Raw genomic sequence first — 25,265 nt, 5'->3', positions numbered from 1 at the left:
CGAACATTACACCAGAATATTGAATGACGCCTGTAGAACTAATGCTGCCACGCGGGACTTTATATTAGGTCTAACAGTGACTGTCGTTTTTGCTCACTCGGAGTCACTCTTGCCAAAAATGTGGGATATACGTTTCTTTCCCTGACCGTGTTTTTACTGGCGGAATATTTCGCGTCATTCCCCTTTCTGAGATGGGGACGAGTCCAGAATGTTGTTAAGGGGTGTCTCTCTCCTTAAACAGCGTCTTACTTTTTAGTTTCGCCGCAGCTATTTCTACGTCAACTTCCAAAACATTGGGTACGCCTCTTTCACCTCTCTCTGGCACACGGCCCCACTTCTAACGCTGCTGTTTCTCGTCATCTTGCGTAAATCTGGGCAACAAACACGGCTGTGTTGCATCTCCCTGAATTCTGTTGCTCTGCTCGATTAGAAATTCCATAACACTCAAACCAAAGGTTAGATTTACATGCCGACTGCGTCAATAAATTGCAAATTTACAACGATGTATTTTACAGCCTATTATGCAGTAAGTGTTGGTTTACCTAACTTCAGAAATTACAGAATACACCAAGAAAAAGTCGCACCACGAAGGAACTATACAAATTTGTAAATTAGTCACAAATTGGTATTCAGGCAAGCATCGACGTAAAAAGCAGAATTGTAAACGTTGGCGACCGACGGATCAAGTTATGACTGCAGCGGAATTTCACGCGCTTCTGGAAGAATGGTAAACAGAGGACATGTCGATACCAGGGCACAGAGTCTTTGCGAATTTCATTCTGTGTAAACAGGTGGACAGTAACTATGCCGCATAGACATACGCGTGAACAATATACGGAGAGGTCAGTATTTGATAGAGAACGGGTAACTGGGTTCAAAAAGCCGGCGAATCCGTCTACATTTGAATAGGAGCGATGCCACTCTCAGATGATGTTGGCAGCAATGGGTTAACCATGGCCGAACACAGTGCTAAGGAGGAGGCAAGCCGGGGTTCACGGACTCGCATGTGGACCGATCAGCGATATCCACCTTCAGCTCGTCTTCAACCACGTCTGTTTATCTCTCCATCTACATCGTATCGATGTTCGCGGTTCTCCTGCATATGAGTGTGGTTCTGAGTCGGAAGTTCAGGTAAACAACATCTGTTTTCGTGTCCTAAATCTATGAAAGGCTGTCCTTTTTGAAAACATTGCTGAGTATAGGATGTCAGTTCCCTCAAACAACTCCTTGTCTTCTATTTACCAAACAGATTCGACTTTATAAAGTGATTGTAATGCTGTTTACGTAATGGTGTGAACCGATAAATGACAGTTGTCTCATTTACTTTTACGTGTGTTTGAATCAGTTGTTGGTAGACAAAACTGTGACAACTTGTACTCTTGTGTCGGTAAATATGAATTTTTGTATTGTTTTCATATAATTGAGAAGGATGCGGTCAACCTAGAGGGACGACAGAACGCGAGGAGCGAGCAATCGTCAGAGAGGCACTCAGAGCTTCGGATTCATAATTTCATCGATCCGATGTGCAAACGGTGCTTCAATGACCACAAGGACCATTAATAGGAGGCTCACAGAAAGAGGACTGAGCTCACGTCGCCCTATGCGCCGAGTACCAGCGACCTCTGTACACCAATAATCACATTTGCAGAGATGTCGCGCACATTCGGCCCCGGATATCATGAGACTGGAGTAGAAGTATCTTGAATGATGAATCCCGCTTCGAAATGAGCCGCGATGAGCAACGAAAGACGTGCGCGGAGCCGCCCTGGACGGTAGTGGTGTACCAACCTGTCTGTCGCCCCTCATACGGTCCGACATCCAGGAGTGATGGTTTGAGGTTCCACTCAGTTTCATGAGGACCCCCCGGTTGTCAGCCGCGGCACCCTTACAGGACAGCGGTACGTCGACGATATTCTAGGCCCTGTTCACGGAAAGTCATCTCGGTCTTACATTTCTGCAAGATAATGCCCGCCCGCTCACGGCCAGAGCTTCTACTGCTTGTCTTGGCCAACAGGATCGCCGGATCTCTCACCAATTGAGAACGTATGGAGCATTATGGGCAGGGCCCTAGACCCATTTCGGGACTTTGACTATCTAACGCCCATTGGGCAGAATGTGGCACGACATCCCTCAGGAGGACATCCAAAAGTTCTGTCAATGAGTGCCAAGCCGAATAGCTGTTCTGTAAGGGCCGGAAGTCGAACGGTGTGTTACTGGTCTGCTCAATTTGTGAAGCTCTTTCTCTTGAATAAGTCATCCGTTTTTTTTTTTCTGAATTTGTCGTCATTTGTTTGCCTGTACATGTGCATCACATTTACCGATTTCCATCCCATTCAGATAACCCCACGTGGTGGGCCTTTTTTGTGTTAAAGTGCATTAATTAACCCCTTAATACGTGACTAAATTTCCACTTCCAAAAAATAGAAAATCATAATTTGTAATAATTAAAATTTTTGTAATGATGTGTTACAGAGTACATAAGGTCAAATCAAAGATGCGTTGCACTTGTCAGGTATAATTGGGTACGCCACGTTTTCGCGGCAATAGGCGTTTGAGATACTGAACACTTCCAACTCTTCATTTAGTAAAAGTTTTTTTATAGTATTTTGATGGCAGATTATTTTTCTGGATTTGAATTCTAGAAGAAAATTTCATGAAATTTTCAAACTCTTCAAAATGTTTCAAATGGCTCTGAGCACTATGGGACTTAACATCTGAGGTCATCAGTCCCCTAGACTTAAAACTACTTAAACCTAACTAACCTAAGGACATCACACACATCCATGCCCGAGGCAGGATTCGAACCTGCGATCGTAGCAGCAGCGCGGTTCCAGATTGAAGCACCTAGAACCGCTTGACCACAACGGCCGGCTTTGAAACTGTCACAGACACTCTCCACTCACACTGAATTATTCTGGTAGTATTTGGAAGTATTTGGATTCACTTCGCTTGATTTCATGTCTCTCATGCGCCCACAAAGGTACAGAAACACCTAATAATGCGTATTTTACAGCAAAATTATTTTCGAATACAGTTGCACGTCCAGCTAGTGACTTATCGTGTAGAATATGCACCTACATATACTGGTGCTCAGAAACAGTCACCCTTCCATTCAGTATCGTCGCTTTGGTATGAAACAAAGTCATGACACAAGGCATTTAAGTCGTTGATAGTAATTTAAAAGTTTTTGTAGATGACGCAGTTACCTGCAGTGAAGTATTGTCTAAAAAACGCTGCGCAAATAGTTACTCAGAGTTTGAAAATATTTCAAAGTAGTGCAAAAGTTGTCAGTCTGCTTTAACAAAAATTTTAAAAGGTCAATTTTTCAATAATTTGCTCATTTTTAGTGCACATCGTGCTGAAGACTTTGTGAAACATACATGTCTGAGGAAATATAAGACATTTCATTTGATCTTAAGTGTACCAAAGTGCAGCGTTACGCCTCTTCGCACAGCATTCTTCTTTGATACGTCACTGTATTTCGCGTTGTGGAATTCAAATCTATATTTTTTTGCAAGGATTGTCTGTCGTAACAGACACAAAGGAGTATCGATATCGATACTTTTTTCGCTGGTATCGACGTGTATTGTTTTGTTCGCTGCTTTTGTTTATTCTCTGTTTTGAAAGTCTTGCAATGTGGTTTTGTGAATTTCTTAATCGATGTTCTTTTGCCTGCGTTGTTTTGTGCTCAATTGTGGCATATTATGGCGCAAAGTGCCTTGAATTCGTTGCTTCAACCGCAAGCGACGTCACCAGCGTAACAGATTCAGAGTAAAGCATGCTTCAACAAATGTTACACCAGTGCAGAAGACTGCAACATCTTGGTGCCGGTAAACGAACCACCGCCGCGTGCCTCAAGAAGAGAACTTGTTTTTGGCGGTAATAAAAACGGAGGCTGTGTATCTGAGGGTTCGTGCAATATTATTGTTGATGTTAACACACTGCCACAGTCAATATTGGACAATGTTGTGTGCAAGCATTGCTTTAGTGTGCAGTATGATTCTGTGGTGGAACATGAGAATGTCAGGAAAGGGCTTGTTACACACTTAACTGTACAGCAAATGCAACCTTGGTACGGTTTGCACGACATCTACAAACATAAACAAAGGACGTGATGTGAATGAGAAGGTACCGTATGGTATGCGCTGTGTTGATAGGAGACAGAAGGCAGCAAGAACGTTTTGTGCTGTATTGAATCTTCCACCACTTCTATCAAAATTTGAGAGATATTGTGGCTTATTGCTTAGTGGAGTACAAGACGTTGCAGAATCATCAACGAGAAGTGCTGCTGAAAACCTGTTGCCGAAAGTGATGGTGATAGGGACATACTGGCCGCTTTTGATGGGACCTGGCTAAAAAGAGAGCCCACTTTGTTCAACGGAGTTGTTACAGTAAACAGCTATTGACACTGGCAAAGTACTAGATGTGAAGCTTTGAGCAAATTTTGTCAGTCAGTGAAAGGGATTCCAGATCATGTATGTAATACGAACTATAAAGACTCAGGTGGTGTATGAAAGTGCAGAGAGTTGTCAGCATGTTTACCAGATCAGTTGCATCCTACAGACTGCGGTATGTGACATGCTATGCATGGAAATAAGACTAATGTGCAGGAATTAGAATGTGTGGGGCATGTACAGAAAAGACTTGGCACTAGACGTAGAAAGCCGAGACAAGATTCATCAGGAAGAAAATAATCTGAGGGGAAGGAAATAAAAGGGAGAGGGCGACTGAGTGATACAGAAATTGACAAGCTACAGATATATTATGACTTGGCAATAAGAAGGAATACAGGGAGTAAAAACATGAATAAAGCATCTTGGACCTTATATTTCCACAAAATGTCCACAGAAAATAAACCTATCCACAACTATGGTATCACTGCATTCCATATCCCCACAGACTGTTACATCCACGTATGATTTGACTGATTCCAGTTGTGATTCACTTCAAGGGAAGTGAATCATGATGTGGCTACCAAAGATCAATTGCTGGTGGTAAAGAAAATCATCGCAGGAATTCTCGACCAATATCTGTAACAGAAGCCGCCAGACTTACATTCAGCGACCTAATGAAAACTAATTGGTGGTAGGCAAAACCCAAATGGACATTTAAACCAATGTGTATGGGAAGGATTGCCAAAAACCACTTTTGTGGGAAGAAATGCACTTGATATTGATGTTTATGATACAGTTTCATGTTTTAATGATGGTGCGCTAAACAAGAACTTTTTTAGAGAATATAGTATCTTAGCCCAGCGTGAACTGTATGAAAGCTTTGGATGTGATAGACAGAGAGCGTGTAGTGAAAGCAGATAAATCATTTTTGGAGTTGACAGAATCAAAAAGAGTGCATCATAGGGATGTGAGGTGGAAGAAAGACTTATACAGATAGTAAGAAAGAACCTCCTTATGGTGCTGGAGTGTTCTAAAAGAATACCGAATACAAGCTAAAACTTGAACGGTCATTTTCCACAAAACACAAATTTGTGTACGTAGGTACATAAACAATCAGAGTAAAAGTCCTATTTGAACAGTTCTCGGGTATCCGACCGGGTATCGGATACCCAAGAACGGTTCAAATAGGAAATACGCCGGGAAAACTTCAGATCGCAAAAGTCCTATTATTTTCAAACTTTATATGAATATAAAACACAACCTCCTTAATCTAGAATTTTCCAGATCTATTAACAATGTAAATAAATAAATTATAGAGTTTCAAACACCTGCAATTATGGTTTGTATGCTCTCCAAAATTCATCGAAGAATCTCCTCTTACTTACGAAGAAAATGTACCTGCATTAACAGGGGCATCCAAAAGTTATTGAAAAATGAAGAGACTTTACATGCAAAAAAAAAAAAAAAAAAAAAAAAAAAAAAAAAAAAAAAAAAAAAACCTGTTAGGTTTTGAAACTTCCACTACTGTGAGTGTGAATCCTTCCTACCTCCCCCCCCCCCCCCCTCCTTTATATGTATATAGAAGTAAAATTGTGCACTTCAGAAAACGAAAAGAAACATCGTTTCCTATGTCTACAATGTCAGTGAATCACAACTGGAATCAGTCATCTCATACGTGGCTGTAACAGTCTGTGGGGATATGGAACGCAGTGATCGCTTAGGCTCGATCACAGGCAAAACAGGTGGCAGACAGCCCGCTAAACGAAACTTCCTGTCAGATCAAAATGTGTGCCGGACGGAGACTCGATCTCGGGACCTGTTGCCTTTCGCGGGTAAGTGCTCTACCAACTGAGCTACACAAGTGCGACTGACGACCCGTCCTCACAGCTTCAATTCTGCCAGTACCTCGTTTCCTACCTCGTCTCTCAGCCTGCTGAACACTCAAGCGACCCGTCCTAGAATACTGCTGAAGCGTGTGGGACTCATATCAGCAAATAAAGAATGCCAGTAGGAATTGTGACTTATTTTTATACACGGGAGAGCGCCAGGGAACTGCAGAAAAAACCTGAATTGGCAAATTCTCGAAGGTAGGCGTCAGTTATCCATACAAAATTTCGAGAACAAGTATTAAGCGAAGAACATAGAAACATATTACAAACCGCTACGTATTCTATCCGTAGGGAATGCGAAGACAAAATTAGAGTAATTACAGCATCCACAGAGACGTTTAATGAGTTACTGTTTCCGCGTCCCACAAACGGAAAGGTGAGAGGCGTGGTACAGTGGGGAGTTCAGCCAACCATGTACTTCACAGTGGTTTTGCAGAATATGCATCTATATGCAGATCAGATGATTTCGAGTTCGAAATCAGTAGAAGGCAGTTCCGCAGCGCGGGGCGCTGTAGGTGTGGCTACTGTGTGCGGGCGGCGTCGCTAGCTGGGTGCCGTGCCGCACCCTCCTCTGCTCCATCCAGCCGGCCGGCTGCTGCGGCGGTCGTTGTTTTGAGGAGGGCCAGCCAGCCACCGTGTGACGTAGGCAGCGGGCGGGCTAGCGCCAGCGCCGGCCACACGCGCGCGCCCAGGCCGGGGCCCGACCGCCGCCGCCGCGTCGACCCGGCGATCGATAATCCCGGCGTGCAGCGCCGCTCCGCGGCCGCCCGGCCAACCAGCTCGCTCTCTCTGACGGGCGGCGCCGGCGGCCGGAGCGCGTGCACGTCAGTCGCGGTCGGGACGCCAAGCCGACCAGTTGTGCGGGGTGGTGATTACGTGTGCGCGTGCGCCTGGAGTCTCGGCTCGCGGCGGGTGCGGTCGCCAGCTATAAAGCAGTGCTGCTGCTATAGGGGTGGAGCGGTGCAGCGTGGCGTGGCGCGCACTGTGCAGTGCCGCTGTGACGTGGTGAGGCGGTGCGTCGCTGAAGGCGGGCGCGGCCCGCAGCTCGGCGCAGAGATCGGGGGACCTGGCTGCTCTCCTAGTGCCAGGAGGCTATGGTCCTCGCAGCGCCCATGTTCCGGCGGCCGGCATACCGCGTCTTCCAGTACCTCGAGACTACCGAGTGAGTAGGCCTACCTGCTACCCAGGCATCCGGCCGTGCTCTCACAGCCGAAATATGCATCCGAAAACCCGTCACTATGCACAACAGAAAATCGATAAACATACTAACACCACGTACCGGTGTGCAGTGTCAGGTTTCACGTTTCGCTGTCACTGAGAGGGATGGGCGAGTAGTTACGATGCTGATTTAGCGTTTACACACTTATTACGATCTGGTTCAAATCCAGGTTCGGCGTTCCTGACTCAGGTATCCATATTTCACTCTAAGCGCTGCGTACTCTACACCTCCCGCCTCGGTATCCCAAACGCACCAGTCTTTCATTTTTTACAGATGATTTACGATATGCGTACAGATTATTTCCCAGAAATACTCATAGGAGAAGTACAGCTTTTCCGAAGGAACATTCCTTGAAGTTTGCGTTATTTATATCGCATAGTGTTACATATGGAGCCAACGCAGATGTCTGCCATCGTTACAGATCATTTTGTTTCGAATCAAAATTTGTTTCCTATTCACATTTGTTGGTGCATTTGTATCCTATTCACATTTGTTGGTGCTAGCCAACTCACAACCAGATGTCATCTTCTTACTAACCAAGACCGCGAGCTACGCTACGGATCAGTCTTGTCATTACAACCAGAGGGAGGAACACTGTCACACTCGTACCTATTTCTCTAATAAACCAATAAATGTAAGTAGCGGATAGGTGCCTGCGATGTCAAGGCCATTTTCTTCCCATATGCTTTCCCAGTTGAGCTTTGCCCCGTCTTAATCTGTTTTCCTTAAAGAGAAACAGTCTGTCAACTAGTATTCTATCGCCTTCTCTTCGTTCTGGAGTAATATATATATATATATATATATATATATATATATATATATATATATTATGTGGCTTGAATATTTTGATAAATATTCTAATCTTCGTGAGTTTGCAAAATTTTCTCGTTTTCTGCGACTTTCAGTTCTAAAACTTTATTCCTGGTTGCCTTAAGACATATTCGACTAACTTATTTCGTTTTTTTTTTTTTATTTTGTACAGACTTTGTCTTTCCCAGGCATTAACTTTTAATTATCACTAGGTTCTTAATATCCAAGATCCATCGCTGCAGCTATTCTTCCATCTAGTCGTACACACGGTGGAGGTCTAAGAAGACACAAATAATTAACGTGGCCCATTTTGTGACAAAGATCATATGGTCAGTTCTTTACTTCTGTATTTTTTCTAGTACGGGTAGCAATGCATGTTCTGTCTTCTTCTACACTTCGGCCGTTAGGTATTTCCCTGTTGGTACTTGATTTAAATTGATAATTATTGACTTTATTTTTAACATTGGTTTAGTCTCAGAGTTGAGGGGACTACAAGACCCAAGGTTCTGATTCTGTTCTTTCAATGAAGTTTTCAGTTTATCGTTTGTGAGACGAAATTTTCTGTCTTCGGTCGACACATCTCTCGACTAGCTGATGAAACTATGTACCTCTTAGAACAAGGTAATAGAAGTAGTCAGTGATCAGAAGGCATGAGCTGGAAACCAGCCGCTTATCATACCCATTTTTCATTGTCTAGGGCCGGCCGTAGTGGCCGAGCGGTTCTAGGCGCTACAGTCCGGAGCCGCGCGACGGCTACGGTCGCAGGTTCGAATCCTGCCTCGGACATGGATGTGTGTGATGTCCTTAGGTTATGTAGGTTTAAGTAGCTCTAACTTATAGGGGACTGATGACCACAGATGTTAAGTCCCATAGTGCTCAGAGCCAATCACTGTCTAGGCTACACTATTTAGTGGCAGAGTCTTTCAGGCCCAGCACTGATAGTCACAGGGATTCCTTGCATGTATTAATACAAGTACCTCATTACTCCCAAACAGATATCTTAACGACCTAAGATGGTGATGGCCACGTGCTTCTGTCAGTGTATCCATTCTCAGTTGTAGAAAAAAACTGGGATCTTTAGTAACAACAGTGCAAAAAGTGAAGAAGGTGCGGTTCTCACTGAGGAGACACTGTTCCTTCCGAACATGTGCCATGATAACTGCCTTGTGAGTTTCTCGTACCGACGAAATAGACGGGGAAGGCAGCCAGCTCTCCGCCACGGGCTTTTTGCAAGAGAGCGTAGGGAATCGTGGGACGTCAGTAACAGTAGAAAGCAGTCGTTTGCGACTGAGGTGAGTCCAGTTGTACTTGAGCTCAAGTGCCTGACTTTAGGTGGCGCCCGCAGTGCAGACGGTAACTGAGGTGTCCGTTTAGTAAGCCGCGAGGATTTAGTGGAACCCGCGCATTATTGCGTCGGCCCTAGTGCGACGTGTTCTCGGTAAGACGATGTGTGGATGGAGTCCGCTGAGAGTAAACCAGCGCCTGGCGCCAGGGTTTCGCTGGATGGTGCGGTTCCTCCCGCCGGTTGCTATATACACTCTCTGTGCAAACAGATGGCGGCGCGAGACGAGTGAAACGCAGGGCGAGGAGGCGGCCGCCACGCACTGCGCGTAGTGTGCGTGCGTGCGTGCGCGTGCGTGGCCGCCAGCTGGCGCTCTCCTCCTCACGGCAGAGGCAGGAGGCGGCCGCGTTTATTGCGATATCCGGCCGGCCGCCAGCCGCGCTCTGCCCTCGCACCTCGCAGCGCCGGCAGTTAAACCCCACGACCGGCCGACGCTTGCTGTATGGCGGGGCTGCAGTAGTGTCTGCAGCGGCCGAACGTCGCTTTGTATGTAAAGTGGCACGACGAGGACGCAATTCGGACCGTTCTCTCGGCGAAATCAGTTTACACTACTGGCCATTAAAATTGCTACACCAAGAAGAAATGCAGATCATAAACGGGTATTCATTGGACAAATATATTATACTAGAACTGACATGTGATTACATTTTCACGTAATTTTGGTGCATAGATCCTGAGAAATCAGTACGCAGAAGAACCACCTCTGGCTGTAATAACGGCCTCGATACGCCTGGGCATTGAGTCAAACAGGTACAGCTGCCCATGAAGCTTCAACACAATGCCACAGTTCATCAAGAGTGGTGACTGGCGTATTGTGACGAGCCAGTTGCTCCGCCACCATTGACCAGACGTTTTCAGTTGGTGAGAGATCTGGAGAATGTGCTGGCCAGGGCAGCAGTCGAACATTTTCTGTATCCAGAAAGGCCCGCACAGGACCTGCAACATGCGGTCGTGCATTATCCTGCTGAAATGTAGGGTTTCGCAGGGATCGAATGAAGGATAGAGCCAAGGGTCGTAACACATCTGAAATGTAACGTCCACTGTTCAAAGTGCCGTCAATGCGAACAAGAGGTGGCAGAGACGTGTAACCAATGGCACCCCATACTATCACGACGGGTGATACGCCAGTATGGCAATGACGAATACACGCTTCCACCGCGATGTCGCCAGACATGGATGCGACCATCATGATGCTGTAAACAGAACCTGGATTCATCCGAAAAAATGACGTTTTGCCATTCGTGAACCTACGTTCGTCGTTGAGTACACCATCGCAGGCGCTCCTGTCTGATGCAGCGTCAAGGTTAACCGCAGCTACGGTCTCCGAGCTGATAGTCCATGCTGCTCCAAACGTCGTCGAACTGTTCGTGCAGATGGTTGTTGTCTTGCAAACGTCCCCGTCTGTTGACTCAGGGATCGAGACGTGGCTGCACGATCCGTTACAGGCATGCGGATAAGATGCCTGTCATCTCGACTGCTAGTGATACGAGGCCGTTGGGATCCAGCACGGCGTTCCGTATTACCCTCCTGAACCCCACGATTCCGTATTCTGCTAACAGTCATTGGATCTCGACCAACGAGAGCAGCAATGTCGCGATCCGATAAACCGCAATCGCGTACAATCCGACCTTTATCAAAGTCGGAAACGTGATGGTACGCATTTCTCCTCCGTACACGAGGCATCACAACATTTCACCAGGCAACGCCGGTCAACTGCTGTTTGTGTATGAGAAATCGGTTGGAAACTTTCCTCATGTCAGCACGTTGTACGTGTCGCCACCGGCGCCAACCTTGTGTGAATGCTCTGAGAAACTAATCATTTGCATATCGCAGCATCTTCTTCCTGTCGGTTAAATTTCGCGTCTGTAGCACGTCATTTCGTGGTGTAGCAATTTTAATGGCCAGTAGTGTATTAAGCCAAAACAATATGTTCCAAAGAGCTGTACTGGCTTTCAGTAATACACTGCCGGAAAAAAATTAGTACACCCTTTTAGAGATTTCCAGTTCATTCAAGATTTAGTGTAGCAACATTGCATATGGAGTACATGAAATGATTCCATTTACAGTTCAGTAGCACAAGCGGTTCTGAGGTACTAGGTATCGACCCATACTGAAACACCTGTATTAGTACATGGTGTAGCCTCCATGGGCAGCAATACAAACGGTGACTCTGGAAACCAGTTGGTCGTGTAGATGGCGAATACTGTCCCGGGAAACGTTATTGCGACCACACTGAGCCTGCTGGCTGTCAAATGGCTCTGAACACTATGCAACTTAACTTCTGAGGTCATCAGTCGCCTAGAACTTAGAACTAATTAAACATAACTAACCTAAGGACACCATACACATCCATGCCCGAGGCAGGATTCGAACCTGCGACCTTAGCGGTCGCTCGGTTGCGGACTGTAGCACCTACAACCGCACGGCCACTCCGGGCGGCCTGGCTATCAGCATTCAGTATTAAAGAAGAGACACTAATGGCGCTCTGGTGGATATGTCACTAAATTGTCTGTTGGTGGACGACGTTGAATCCATTTTAAGTTCATCTACCATCACTCAAGTGGCATATGCCATCATCGGATCAAAATCAGCGTCGTCTCTCCAGGTAATTCTTTTTCCGGCAGTGTAATAGAGATTGATTCAGTTGCCCCTACGGACGTTGTTTTATGCAACCCGCACTTTGTATCAGGTACGGTGTCCAGACATGCCATGTAATCGATTTAAGTTTCCTCAGTCTTGGGCGACTGTTAGCAAACGGAATCATACTTAAAGAAATTAAAGGGGGTTGTCCATGAGTTACAGGGCATTTTTGGATGAAGTTATACCTTATCTAGATATCTCCAATCACTGTTCGTGTAATTAGGGATGTAGTCATACAGATTTTGGATGTCTGTAATTTTATTTCTTTTATAGTATTTAATCTTTCGTAAATAGTTCAGAAACGTTGTGTTGTAAAGTGTGTTTCACCATTGGAAACAAGGAAATTGACAGAAGATATCAAAATGGGAAGTGGGCACGTAATCTTTCCAGTATATAACCCAATGAAAAGATTTATGTATGGGTCGCCGCATTAAGTGTTATAGTAGTTTGATGGACAAAATTTGCACAGTAGATCTAAGATGTCTTCGTATACATTATTTTGCAACATTTTGACAATGTGCTTCATATTTTCAGAGTAAACTGGCCAACTCCATTGTTGTGTCGTGTGGTATTTGTATCGGTAGGGGCAGTTGAATCGCCCTCTGTAAATTTCGGAATATTATTATAGAAAGATGGCGGCCTCGTCGCACAGCACACCGACAATGAAGAGTCAAAACAGTGTCGTGTCCTGCTACAGGTCCTGTCGCCAGCTGTGGGCGAAAGTATGGGTTGCGTGGCGCGATCGGGGTGTTGACGACACTACTAAGTCACCTTCAGTGGAGAGAGAGGGGGAAAGTCTACTAGGATGCTTAGCTCAGGTGATTTTGGAACCTAGAGGACAATTTGTTGCCGTAGTAGGTAGAAAAAATGGTTCAAATGGCTCTGAGCACTATGAGACCTAACATCTGAGGTCATCAGTCGCCTAGAACTTAGAATTACTTAAACCTAACTAACCTAAGGACATCACACACATCCATGTCCGAGGCAGGATTCGAACCTGCTACCGTAGCGGTCGCTCGGCTCCAGACTGTAGCGCCTAGAACCGCACGGCCACACCGGCCCGCACTACAATCACAATCAGAGAAATGTGCGAGAGAGCATCACTTTTTCCTCTTTATATCCTACAACATACAAAAAATGTCTAATATTGCCCACTGCGACAATATGCAATCATTTATAATAGGAGATGAGTGCGAGGCAGCAATTTTTCCTTCCTATATTCTGACGCACGGAATGTATCAACTATTACTCGTTACTACTAGGAAATATATTGAGCTTGTTTTGACAAATAGGCAGAAAACATAGGATAATAACTGTTGCTAAATACTTCTCGGAAACGTAGTTGTCTTCCCTCGCAAAAAGCCTGTACAGTTTTCTCGTGAATTTTATTGCTTCAGCTTGAACGTGTCACTGCACCCGACGACTCGGCTTTTGTACGAGCTCTTTCTGCTAATCAGTACTTCGTAGTACTGACTATACCTGCGACTGCCTTAGTTTGGTGCGCTAGTAACTTTATATACAGGATGTATAAAAGAGAATCATACGATTTGGCACTTCAGTGTTTTTGAAACTAATAAAAATATGCAATGAGGTTTTTTTTATGAACATGAAACTAAAGTTTTTTTTCATACCTTTTCATAGGTGTCCAATATGCCCTCTTGAGATGCACGGCATATGTCGATGAGATTTTCAGGTTGTTCCCACACTGCAGCGAACATGTCTTGAGTTACAGCTTCCACAGCTGTTGTTATGCGAATTCTCAGATCATTCATTGTTGTTGGTAACCGAGGCGCAGAAACAGTCTTTTATAAACGCCCGCAAGAAATAATCACATAGTCAAGTCCAGTGACCTTGAAGACCAATAATGTAAGGCCGAATCGTTTGCTCCAGTGCGACAGATACATCGTTCAGTAAGCCTTTGGTTTAAAAATTCCCACACTTTCTGAAGGCAGTGTGGTGGTGCCCCATCCTCTCGCTAAATGAAGTCGTTCAAATCAGTCTCCAAATGTGGGAAAAGGAAGTTCTCAAGTGTATCGAGATATGCGCCACTTGTAACAGTGTTCTCGGCAAAGAAAATTGGACCATACATCTTTCTGCGTGAAATTGCACAAAACACATTAAATTCTCGAGACTCCCTCTCAAGTTGTACAACTTCTTGTGGTTGTTCCATAGCCCATACTCTCACATTATTACGGTTCACCTTTCCATTTAAGCTAACATTGCCTCGTCACTAAGCCCGGACGAAAGCTGTCATCCTCCATCTTGCCAAGAACGAAATTTCAGAACTTGACACGCTGTTGTTTCTCCTTCACAAAGAGCTTTGCAGTAGCTGAATTTTGAACGGTTTCGTGTTTGAACGTCGACACAACACACGCCAGAAGGACATCGGAGGGCTGTTGAGCTGTCGAGCGGCACGGCGAACGGATTTCTGCGGACTTCTCCTGAAACGCCTGTGTATGACACTCGGGTAAGGCCCTGCGATTTGCCTTTACACAGCCTATTTCTCGGAATTGTTCATGCCATCGTCAAATGCTCTGTGCTGTAGGAGAATCAACACCATACCTAGTACGAAAGTCAGGCTGAACAAGTACGAAAGTCAGGTTGAACAGTTATTACTGACCCGCACTGTGCAAAACGTACATCACAAAATGCTTTTTGTTGTCCCGACACCAGTTTTACTAGAACTGAAGTGGGTGCACACTGCTGCTACCTGTCGGGAACCGTGTAAAACTTCAAAGTTTGCTCTTTCCAACAGTACGTTGTTCACGCACATACCTCAAATAACGTAATAGTTCCGATTTTTTAAAATCGGATGATTCGTTTTGATACAACTTTCGCTCCTTTTTCAGACTTCTGCATGAGTTTCTCTAGCAGTGTCGCTTCCCCTGAAGCTACCGAAGGTCTTCCTAATTTCTGGAAACGTCCAGCTTTTCTGGAAAATGACTCTGTAACGTGGCAACCACGCTACCATTTCCATGTTTACGTCCGCCATCTGGCTGCAGTTACTGCTATTGCATACATACGTGTTATCGCCCCAGCAATGACCGTGGCTGAGACGCACTACTTTCGTCTGTGTGTTGACAATTAGGCTCACTCTATTTTCCGCCGACCGTGTTCTACACGTATCGTGCACTTCCCTACATTACTACAATTTGGTAGCCATAAGATTTCTTACATTTATAATATGTCGTAGCCAAAACATTAATAAAATCTCATAACGATGACGTTATGACCACTGCCCACTGAATGCTGCCTGGTGGTGTTATCGGCATTTGACGCGGTAAAGAAAGATTGTAGCCGGAGCAGAGAGAATGAGTATTCATTCTAGCGACTGTATTATCCGAAAATAGGGAAACCCACAAGCCGGCCGCGGTGGCCGAGCGGTTCTAGGCGCTTCAGTCCGGAACTAAGCGACCGTTACGGTCGCACATTCGAATCGTGCCTCGGGTATGGATGTGTGTGATGTCCTTAGGTTAGTTAGGTTCAAGTAGGTCTAAGTCTAGGGGACTGATGACCTCAGACGTCAAATCCCATAGTGCTTAGAGCCATTTAAACATTTTTTTGAAACCCACTGACACAAACCATTTCGCAAAAGGGCACTTTATGGCTCGGAGCCTGGGCACGTACACTTCGGGGACAGCCAAGCTGGTCGGCTTTTGTCGCGCTACTGCCGTAAGCGTCTGTGGAAAGTGGCCCAAGGAAGGTGAAACTATTAGCAGCCGACAAGGTGCTGGAAGTCCACGTCTCATCACAAAAGGTGGAGGTCGAGGCTTGCCCGCTGTGTAAAGACGCACAGGCCGCGATGTGCTGCGGATCTCACAGCAGAGCACAGTCATGCCAGAGGCACAAGTGTTGTGGTGCACACCGATCAGTGCACATTGCGGAAGGTGGTGTTACATAGCAGACTATCCTTATGTGATCCCATGTTGACCCATCTACATCATCAGTTCCCATTGCAGTGGGCTCGGGATGTGACAGAGAATGGATCGTGGATCAATTGAAATCTGTCGCCTAGTCGGGTAAGTCGCTTTACTCTTTATTAGGTTTGTGCATATGTTCATAGTGTTTTTGCTTTGCGTGTTGGTGTTCCGGCTGCTATGTGTTTATTTATCGTTTGTCATTTTGTGTTTGTAGATCACTATTGCTATTTGACTTTACATGTTGCCTTTTGTCATTTGGAGCTGTGGACATTAGAAAATGGAGTGCAAAGTGGATAATTCGAAACATTTCCGACGTACTCTACTGTTTCAGTTCAGTAGACGGGTGACAGCGGCGGAGGTAGCCAGAAAAACTTGCGCCGTGTATGGGGACAATGCCATTGGATATCTCGTTTTAAGAAGGATCGTTTTGAGTGTAGTGACTGTCCATGTTCAGGAAGGCATTCGGGATTTGATACAGATCATTTAACTGCATTAATCCATAATGATCCACGTCAGTGTACTCTAGAACTGGCAAATGTGATGAACTACGATCATTCCACCAGCGTGTAACATTTGCATGCAACGGGAAAGGATCATCAATCGGCGAGTGGCCATACGTGCATCTCTGGTTGCTCGTCAACGACTGGCTCGTGAATAAAACCTACCATTCTTATCCTGTATCGTTACTGGTGACGAGAAATGGTGTCTTTAACCTAACATAAGGAAAATAAAGGAATGGATGAGCCTAAACAAAACAGCAACTTCCTGTACACCCTGTGCACCCGCAAAATATGTTACGAATCGCCGGCCGGAGTGGCCCAGCGGTTCTAGGCGCAGGTTCGAATCCTGCCTCGGGCATGGATGTGTGTGATGTCCTTAGGTTAGTTAGGTTTAAGTAGTTCTAAGTTCTGGGGGACTGATGACCTCAGATGTTAAGTCCCATAGTGCTCAGAGACATTTTTTGTTACGAATCTGGTGGAACAGCGAGCTGTCACCATCATTGCTGGCATGTATTGTCAACAACTGAAAAGTCTTGCAGAGGCAGTCCAAGAACAGCGACCAGGGAGACTGTATGAAGTGATGCTACTCCACGATAACGCCCACCCGCTTTCTGCTGGACTGACAAACACTACAAAGATTTGGGTTGGAAAGCCATCCAGCACCCACCTTATTCATCTCATATTGCGCCGTCAGAGTTTTCACCTTTTCCGCTCTCTATCGTTCACCCTTCAAAGAACTTCCTGTCCGAATGAATATGTGCTGCGAACATGACGAGATCGTCGCCTCAAAACTGCTTCATTTCTATAGTCGCTTTCAGCAGTCGCAGAATCGAAAACTTACCCCAGCCTTGGCTCTCTGACCTGCAAACCAATTTATGACGCTATTTTCACAGGAAACGTAGTATTTTCGAATACCATGACGCTGCATCACTCCTGTCATCTACCGAATCTTTACGTATAAGAAAAAGATCACTGTTTTGGTGCCTCAGATTTGCTGCTTAATACATCATCTACTGTTTGCCGTCAGTTATCACATTATTTCATGGCTGTAGTAACACGTACACAAGGTATAAAACTGCAGTGCATTGGCGGAGCTATCTTTTGTTGTCAGGTGGTTGTTGTGAACACATTTCCGACGTGGTAAGACTCTGAACGCGGAATGATAGTTGGACCCAGGCTCATGGGACATTCCATTTCCTAAATCATTAGGGAATTCAATATTTCGAGATCTATATTGTCAAGACTGTGCCAAGACTACCAAATTTCAGTTATTACCTCTCAGTGGCTGACGGCCTTCACTTTACGACCAAGAGCAGCGGCGTTTCGATAGTTGTCAGTGCTAAAAGACAAGCAACACTGCGTGAAATAATCGCAGAAATCAGTGTGGGACGTACGATGAACATATCCTTTATAACAGTGTGGCGAAATATGGCGTAAATAGGCTATGGCAGCAGACGACCGACGCGACTGCCTTTGCTAACGGCACGACGTCGCCTGCAGCGCCTCTCCTGGGCTCGTCACCATATCGGTTGCACCCTAGACGACTGGAAAACCGTGGTCTGGTCAGATGAGTCCTAATTTCAGTTCGTAAGAGCTGATGGTAGGGTTAGAGTGCGTCGCAGACCCCACGAAGTCATGGAGCCAAACTCTCAACAAGACACTGTGCATGTTGGTGGTGGCTCTATAATGGTGTGAGCTCTGTTTAATTGGAATGGTGTGGGTCCCGTGGTCCGAACAGATCATTGACTGGAAATGGTTATGTTCGGGTACTTGGAGACCATTTGCGCCACTCATGGACGTCATGTCCGAAACGACGATGGAATTTGTATGGGTGACATACACGCCATGTTACGGTGCCACAATCGTTCGCGATTATTTTGAAGAAAATTCTGGACAATCTGAGCGAATGATTTGCCCACCTAGATAGGCCGACATGAGTCCTATCGAAAATTTGTGTGACGTGATCTAATGGTCAGTTCGTTCATAAAATCCAGCACCGGCTACACTTTCTCAATTATTGACGACTATAAAGGCAGCATGGTTCAGTATTACTGCAGAGTACTTCCGGCGACTTTGTGAGTCCATGCCACGCCGGGCAAAAGGAGGTCCGACACGATCTTAGGAGGCATCCCATGACTTTTGTCACCTCAGTATAAAATGTATCCAGCTAGTTGGGCAAAACAAAATCGCTCTTAACACAAACAGTGTAGTTTGTTGCTGTCATGTCTGCTTTCCAGGGCCGCGACCAGAATATGATCACTGGTCCCCTGATAAATCGCGCTGCTTCCGCGGCAATTGCAATATGGAAAGCCCTCCCCTAAAACATTGACATAAATATACGAATTTCATACAGACTGACACTTTGACATTCTTGAGTGCTAATTATACAAATTTCACACAGTCTGGGACTTCAAGATATTTTTAAAAGCTAAATTTAGTTGTTCTGAATGAAAAGCCATTATTTATTATTTTCGTAGGGGAGAATTCTCCATGGTTTGAGGCGTACGGATTTAATCAAGCTCACAATGTGTGAGTGCTATATACCTGACCAGCGGAAGTAATGCCTTTCACAACTTCACTATATCAGGCGGACGTATGCGTAGATTTTGAAGGCCTCGATCGATCTGGTGAACACACAGTGCTCAACCGCGGAGACTACCTGAAACTTGTGCATTTATTGATAAGAGCTACGCTTGCCACCCGAAGGATTTCATGGAATAGTTCCACAATTTAACCTCTGCAACAGTAACACAAATTCTTGACAGAGGTCACTGAAAGTTTTAATGACCTCACATTCCTCACTGGTTAATCAGTGGATATTCTTACAATGGTAGCGTTAATTGAGTATTTTTTCTGACAGTTTTGCGTTACACGTTCAGACTGTTTTTGCATAATTGCAGTTTATTCGTGAGTAACAACTTTCATCTCTTCTACTTGCAGAAATTTCCAAATGTATCCCCGCAGAGTATGCTAACACGTGAGCAGTCTCGCTAGAGGATGGCCCGACGTGAGATTCCACACTGGTTTCCCCGTTTAGCTCTCTCGCAGCACGCTTGTAGTATGAGCTGCGGCCTTCTCCTGTTCCTTCCATTTTTGGGGGTTGGAACCTCTGACTTCGTACTGCTCGAGACAAACAACATTGCGTTAAAGTCAACATGACAGCCATATAAAACGACCTTCGCATACAAATCGCTGTACCAGACAATTATCGTGACACTATGAAAGGAAATTTTTTGGCGAAGTTCTAATGGATTTATCGCTCAAGGGGAGCGATAGTTTTGTTTATCCACATAACGACCCAAAGGTATCTGCACGCCTCGCGGAGTGGCCGCACGGTTTGAAGCGCCTTGTCACGGATTGCGCGCCCCCTCTTGCCGGAGGTTCGCTTCCTCCCTTCGGCATGGGTGTGTGTGTTCTTCTTAGCATAAGTTAGTTCAAGTATTGTGTAAGTCTAGGGACCGTTGACCTCAGCAATTTGGTCCCTTAGGAATTCACACACAGATGAACAGTGTCTGCACCCTGTCGCTCATCGTCATGAGAGAAGTATCAAAATAACTGAAATTGAATAACTAGATCGTACAGGAGTTTGTGTCGCACAAAAACGCCTTGAGCTATTTATGAGCAAGCAGAATGAGATTTTCACTCTGCAGCGGAGTGTGCGCTGATAAGAAACTTCCTTTCAGATTAAAACTGTTTGTCGGACCGAGACTCGAACTCGGGAACTTTGCCTTTCGCGGGAAAGTGCTCTACCATCTCAGCTACCCAAGCACGACTCGCGACCCTTTCTCACAGCTTCAATTCTGCCAGTACCTCGTCTTCAACCTTACAAACTCCACAGAAACTCTTCTGCGAACCTCGCAGAACTAGCACTCCTGGAAGAAAGGATATTGCGGAGACATGGCTTAGCCACAGCCTGCGGGATGTTTCCAGAATGAGATTTTCACTCGGCAGGTCCCGAGTTCAGTCTCAGTCCGGCAAATAATTTTAATCTGCCAGGAAGTTCCTTATGAGCAAGCAGATGGAACTTTGACTAGCCGTGTACAAAGGTCTGTATCATGTAAAAAAAGCAAAAGTCGTCAAGCTAATGGATCTGAAGGATTCGAGAAGAGGCCTACGTACGATGGCACACACACACACACACACACACACACACACACACACACACACACACACTTGTCAACAGCGACAGTATTGTGTGGAATGTACATACCCTCAGACGATATCAGTGTACAAATAAGACTACAAATCCACTACAGGATGACTACACTGGAGATTTCATAGACGTAAATGTTACAACTGCGCAGCAAGGGACCCAGGACACTTCCTTGGGAGAAGCCTGAGGTTATTTATCGGTGCGCAACTACGTCAGGTAGGCGGAAAACGTCTCGTGCACGTGTGTCGAACCCAGCTAGATAAGTCAATTGGACAGTTAATGGAAACAAAGTTACCGAGCTGCTCGTTCAGTGCCCGTCGCACTCACATATATACACTCCTGGAAATGGAAAAAAGAACACATTGACACCGGTGTGTCAGACCCACCATACTTGCTCCGGACACTGTGAGAGGGCTGTACAAGCAATGATCACACGCACGGCACCGCGGACACACCAGGAACCGCGGTGTTCGCCGTCGAATGGCGCTAGCTGCGCAGCATTTGTGCACCGCCGCCGGCAGTGTCAGCCAGTTTGCCGTGGCATACGGAGCTCCATCGCAGTCTTTAACACTGGTAGCATGCCGCGACAGCGTGGACGTGAACCGTATGTGCAGTTGACGGACTTTGAGCGAGGGCGTATAGTGGGCATGCGGGAGGCCGGGTGGACGTACCGCCGAATTGCTCAACACGTGGGGCGTGAGGTCTCCACAGTGGTGTCGCGACAGGCGTGAATGGAGGGACGAATGGAGACGAGTCGTCTTCAGCGATGAGAGTCGCTTCTGCCTTGGTGCCAATGATGATCGTATGCGTGTTTGGCGCCGTGCAGGTGAGCGCCACAATCAGGACTGCATACGACCGAGGCACACAGGGCCAACACCCGGCATCATGGTGTGGGGAGCGATCTCCTACACTGGCCGTACACCTCTGGTGATCGTCGAGGGGACACTGAATAGTGCACGGTACATCCCAACCGTCATCGAACCAATCGTTCTGCCATTCCTAGACCGGCAAGGGAACTTGCTGTTCCAACAGGACAATGCACGCCCGCATGTATCCCGTGCACCCAACGTGCTCTAGAAGGTGTAAGTCAACTACCCTGGCCAGCAAGATCTCCGGATCTGTCCCCCATTGAGCATGTTTGGGACTGGATGAAGCGTCGTCTCACGCGGTCTGCACCTCCAGCACGAACGCTGGTCCAACTGAGGCGCCAGGTGGAAATGGCACGGCAAGCCGTTCCACAGGACTACATCCAGCATCTCTACGATCGTCTCCATGGGAGAATAGCAGCCTGCATTGCTGCGAAAGGTGGATATACACTGTACTAGTGCCGACATTGTGCATGCTCTGTTGCCTGTGTCTATGTGCCTGTGGTTCTGTCAGTGTGATCATGTGATATATCTGACCCCAGGAATGTGTCAATAAAGTTTCCCCTTCCTGGGACAATCAATTCACGGTGTTCTTATTTCAATTTCCAGGAGTGTATTTCTAGTCGGAAGCAGTGCGGCACTGGTGCGGGTATTAAGTCACCCACTTCATTGTTGAAGATGGCTGGATGCTCGAGGCCGGGTGGCGACCGTCCGCATCACTTTGTCTCTTGGAAACGTGATACAGTTATGCAGACTCGAACACAGGGCCTTTAGATCACCGACGTCACATTTATTAGATTTTATTGGCTCTAAAACAACATTGATGGGTATAAGGAGAGCATATGCTCAACCGGCGTTGTCTTATGGTCATTAATAGAACGAAAACACGGCAGCTTGTCGCTGATTCGTGGCGCGCTACCAGTTGTCAGCAAGCCATGCAACACTAGTTGGACACTCGCCCCCCTGTCTTTCTCCTTATACCCACCAATAAAATTTAATAAATGTGACGTCGATGGTGTAGCGATAGCTTCATCGGTTATATTGTGCCGCATCCACACCCAAGCTACTAAGTCCGTGCACTGAGGAAGGCTGCTAAGATGACCTCTCAATGCACGGAGAATAATTTTAGTGAGATTGACACCGGCCGCGAAAACCTAGTACGCATTTGCAACACGGACACTTACCAGCAACACGTAATTATGTAACTACCGTGACATCCTAGAACACACTGGAGACACCTGTTATTTGCATCATATACCCTCTTTTACCAAACACCGCTATTTTTGTGGACACTGGCAACAATTGAACTTACCGTGTATATTTTTGAGTGTAAATTTAAGTACAGGAACCACTTTATACAACTTCTGACATGCCATCATCGTCTTAGTGGGAAATTCTAGAATGGCATGCACAGTACTTTGGGCAGTATTCCAGAGCACTTGCATCTGCTCTAAAGGAGAAGTTTGTCGCAGTATTATCACAGTCCCTTTGAGAACGGCAGCCTAGGGTGCGTGGTGTGAGCGAAGTGTTATTTTTTGCATAGTATGTCTTTTCACTTCACTGAAAATGACTTGACGTTTTCTTTATTACAGCAGTATAGAAAATTAGGCTTCTGTGTTTATATTAATGCGAAATGACGGAACCCGACATTTTTTCTGTTTTGTAAGTGTGACGTTTGTTGAAATACTTAAATGAACATAATAGTTGGAAACTCTCAGGCCAATATTGAGTGAAATGTTCTTAGCAGGAATAACGACCCTGCGAGGGATGCCTGCATACACTTTGCTGTTGCTGTTATTTGTGGAAACAGGGGATATAATATCTGAAAAACAGAGACGGAGAAGACAAACTATGTACACGATGAGAAAATAGGTTTCCTGGTAGTTATTGCGTTGTATTGGTGACTTACGGTAGGTAATTTTTTTGGAAATTTGTGGTAAGTTGCCAAGGGACTAAACTGCTTGGGTCAGCGGTCCCTAGGCTTACACACTTCTTAATCTGACTTAAACTAACTTACACGAAGGACAACACAAACACGCATGCCCGAGGGAGGACTCGAACCTCCGACGGAGGGAGCCGCGCGGACCGTAGCAAGACCGCACGGCTACCCTGCGCGGCCATATGGTAGGTCTCTAAATTCTCTCACATACTATACTTTATAATGACATCTCCTATTTTCGTCGTAATCTCGTCCGTACCTTCTGTTTTAATGCTTTTGATCTTTAGCTTCATCACGAGTATTAACGAAATTTCTTTTACATGCCGTTTTCAAGTAAGTTTCTGTTTGGTTTAGTTTCTTTGTTAGATATAAACCAAACTCAGCAGTGTGTTCGGCTTGCTGCTACGAACTTATTTTTCCCAAATAATTGTTACTCCCGTTCTAACGCAGATAAACCAAGTGAAATGCCTTTCAGTGACACTGGAAACTGCAAGAGTGTGGCTGTCTGCACAAACGTGACGCTCGTGCTGTGTTGCATGTTCTTGCTCCTTTCGGAGAATACCGCCGAAGTAGCAGTTCCATGCTGCTACCGCTGGCCTGTGTCGTAACTGATATGTATAGCTAGCACGCTCGTGTAATTACGCTGCTTTGTGCGTCAGTGAATGGTGGGAACCGACGTGAGGCCGTGCTGCGAGTGTGGAGTAGCTGTGCGACTGAGAAGCGATGTGGTGGGCCGTCACACGCTGCTGTGTTAGTACTGTGAATGGATTGGAGGCAGGGCCGCGCTGTGTTGTGCGGGCTGCGTACAGCGAGGTATGCAGGCGCCGCGTTACCACACGTCGTCTCCCGGCCTCTCGAGCTTTACGGAACAGTTCCGCACTGAACCTGAGCTTCACGGACATCATTTCGGAGGTTACTCAGGGATATTTTTTAATTATTTTGGTGTAAGGGCCCCTTGATCCCCGCACCTCGTTACAGTGTAATAATGTAATTATAAGGGGCGATCAAAAAGTTTCCGTTCAAAAGCCCTGCAGTCCAGAATCAGTATGCCAGTCAGGCAAAATGGCCGTGAGTGTTGAGGCAATCATCTCACCGATGCAGCAGGTTGATGATACCCCTTTGGTAAAAGACCGTGTCCTGCTGCGTGAAGAAGTCCGTTAACTGCCTGCTGCACATCCTCGTCCGACTGGAATCATCGACCCTTCAAGGCCGTTTTTAAGGGACCTAAGAGAGAATAATCGCAATGCAAGATACCAGGGCTATAGGGCTGGTGCTAGAGTGTCTCAGTCCGCAGCTGGTCGTCTCGTGGTCGCGTTCTCGCTTCCCGAGCACAGGGTCCCGGGTTCGATTCCCGGTGGAGTTAGGGATTTTTACCTGCCTCGAGATGACAGGGTGTTTGTGTTGTCCTCATCATTTCATCATCATTCACGAAAGTGGCGAAATTGGACTGAGCAAAGGTTGGGAAATTGTACGGGTGCTGATAACCACGCAGTTGAGCGTCCAACAAACCAAGCATCATCATCATCATCATCATCCATTGTCTCCAAGTTGGTGCAACTTCTGCGTTACGACATTCGTGAAATGGGAACGTAC

The 25,265-nt window shown here is 46.0% G+C and overlaps 1 protein-coding gene across 5 annotated transcripts in view; it reads left to right on the top strand.

Moving 5' to 3' along the window:
* The window catches only part of LOC126279066 (focal adhesion kinase 1), a 743,693-nt gene that overhangs the window by 170,941 nt on the left and 547,487 nt on the right, over positions 1–25,265 (top strand). Inside the window, exon 1 of one of the 5 annotated variants that reach the window (XM_049979513.1) lies at positions 7,069–7,445. The exons of 2 other annotated variants lie outside the window; for them this stretch is intronic. In XM_049979513.1, coding sequence (XP_049835470.1) covers positions 7,378–7,445 — 68 coding nt within the window. In that variant the 5' untranslated portion in view covers positions 7,069–7,377. Of the gene's footprint in view, positions 1–7,068; positions 7,446–25,265 lie in introns of those variants that run through there. 2 more of the 5 variants (XM_049979507.1, XM_049979505.1) reach the window with 2 other exon arrangements.

Source organism: Schistocerca gregaria, chromosome 6 (genome assembly GCF_023897955.1).
Source record: "Schistocerca gregaria isolate iqSchGreg1 chromosome 6, iqSchGreg1.2, whole genome shotgun sequence".
NCBI lineage: Eukaryota > Metazoa > Arthropoda > Insecta > Orthoptera > Acrididae > Schistocerca > Schistocerca gregaria.
This window is presented reverse-complemented; position numbering and strand designations above follow the sequence as displayed.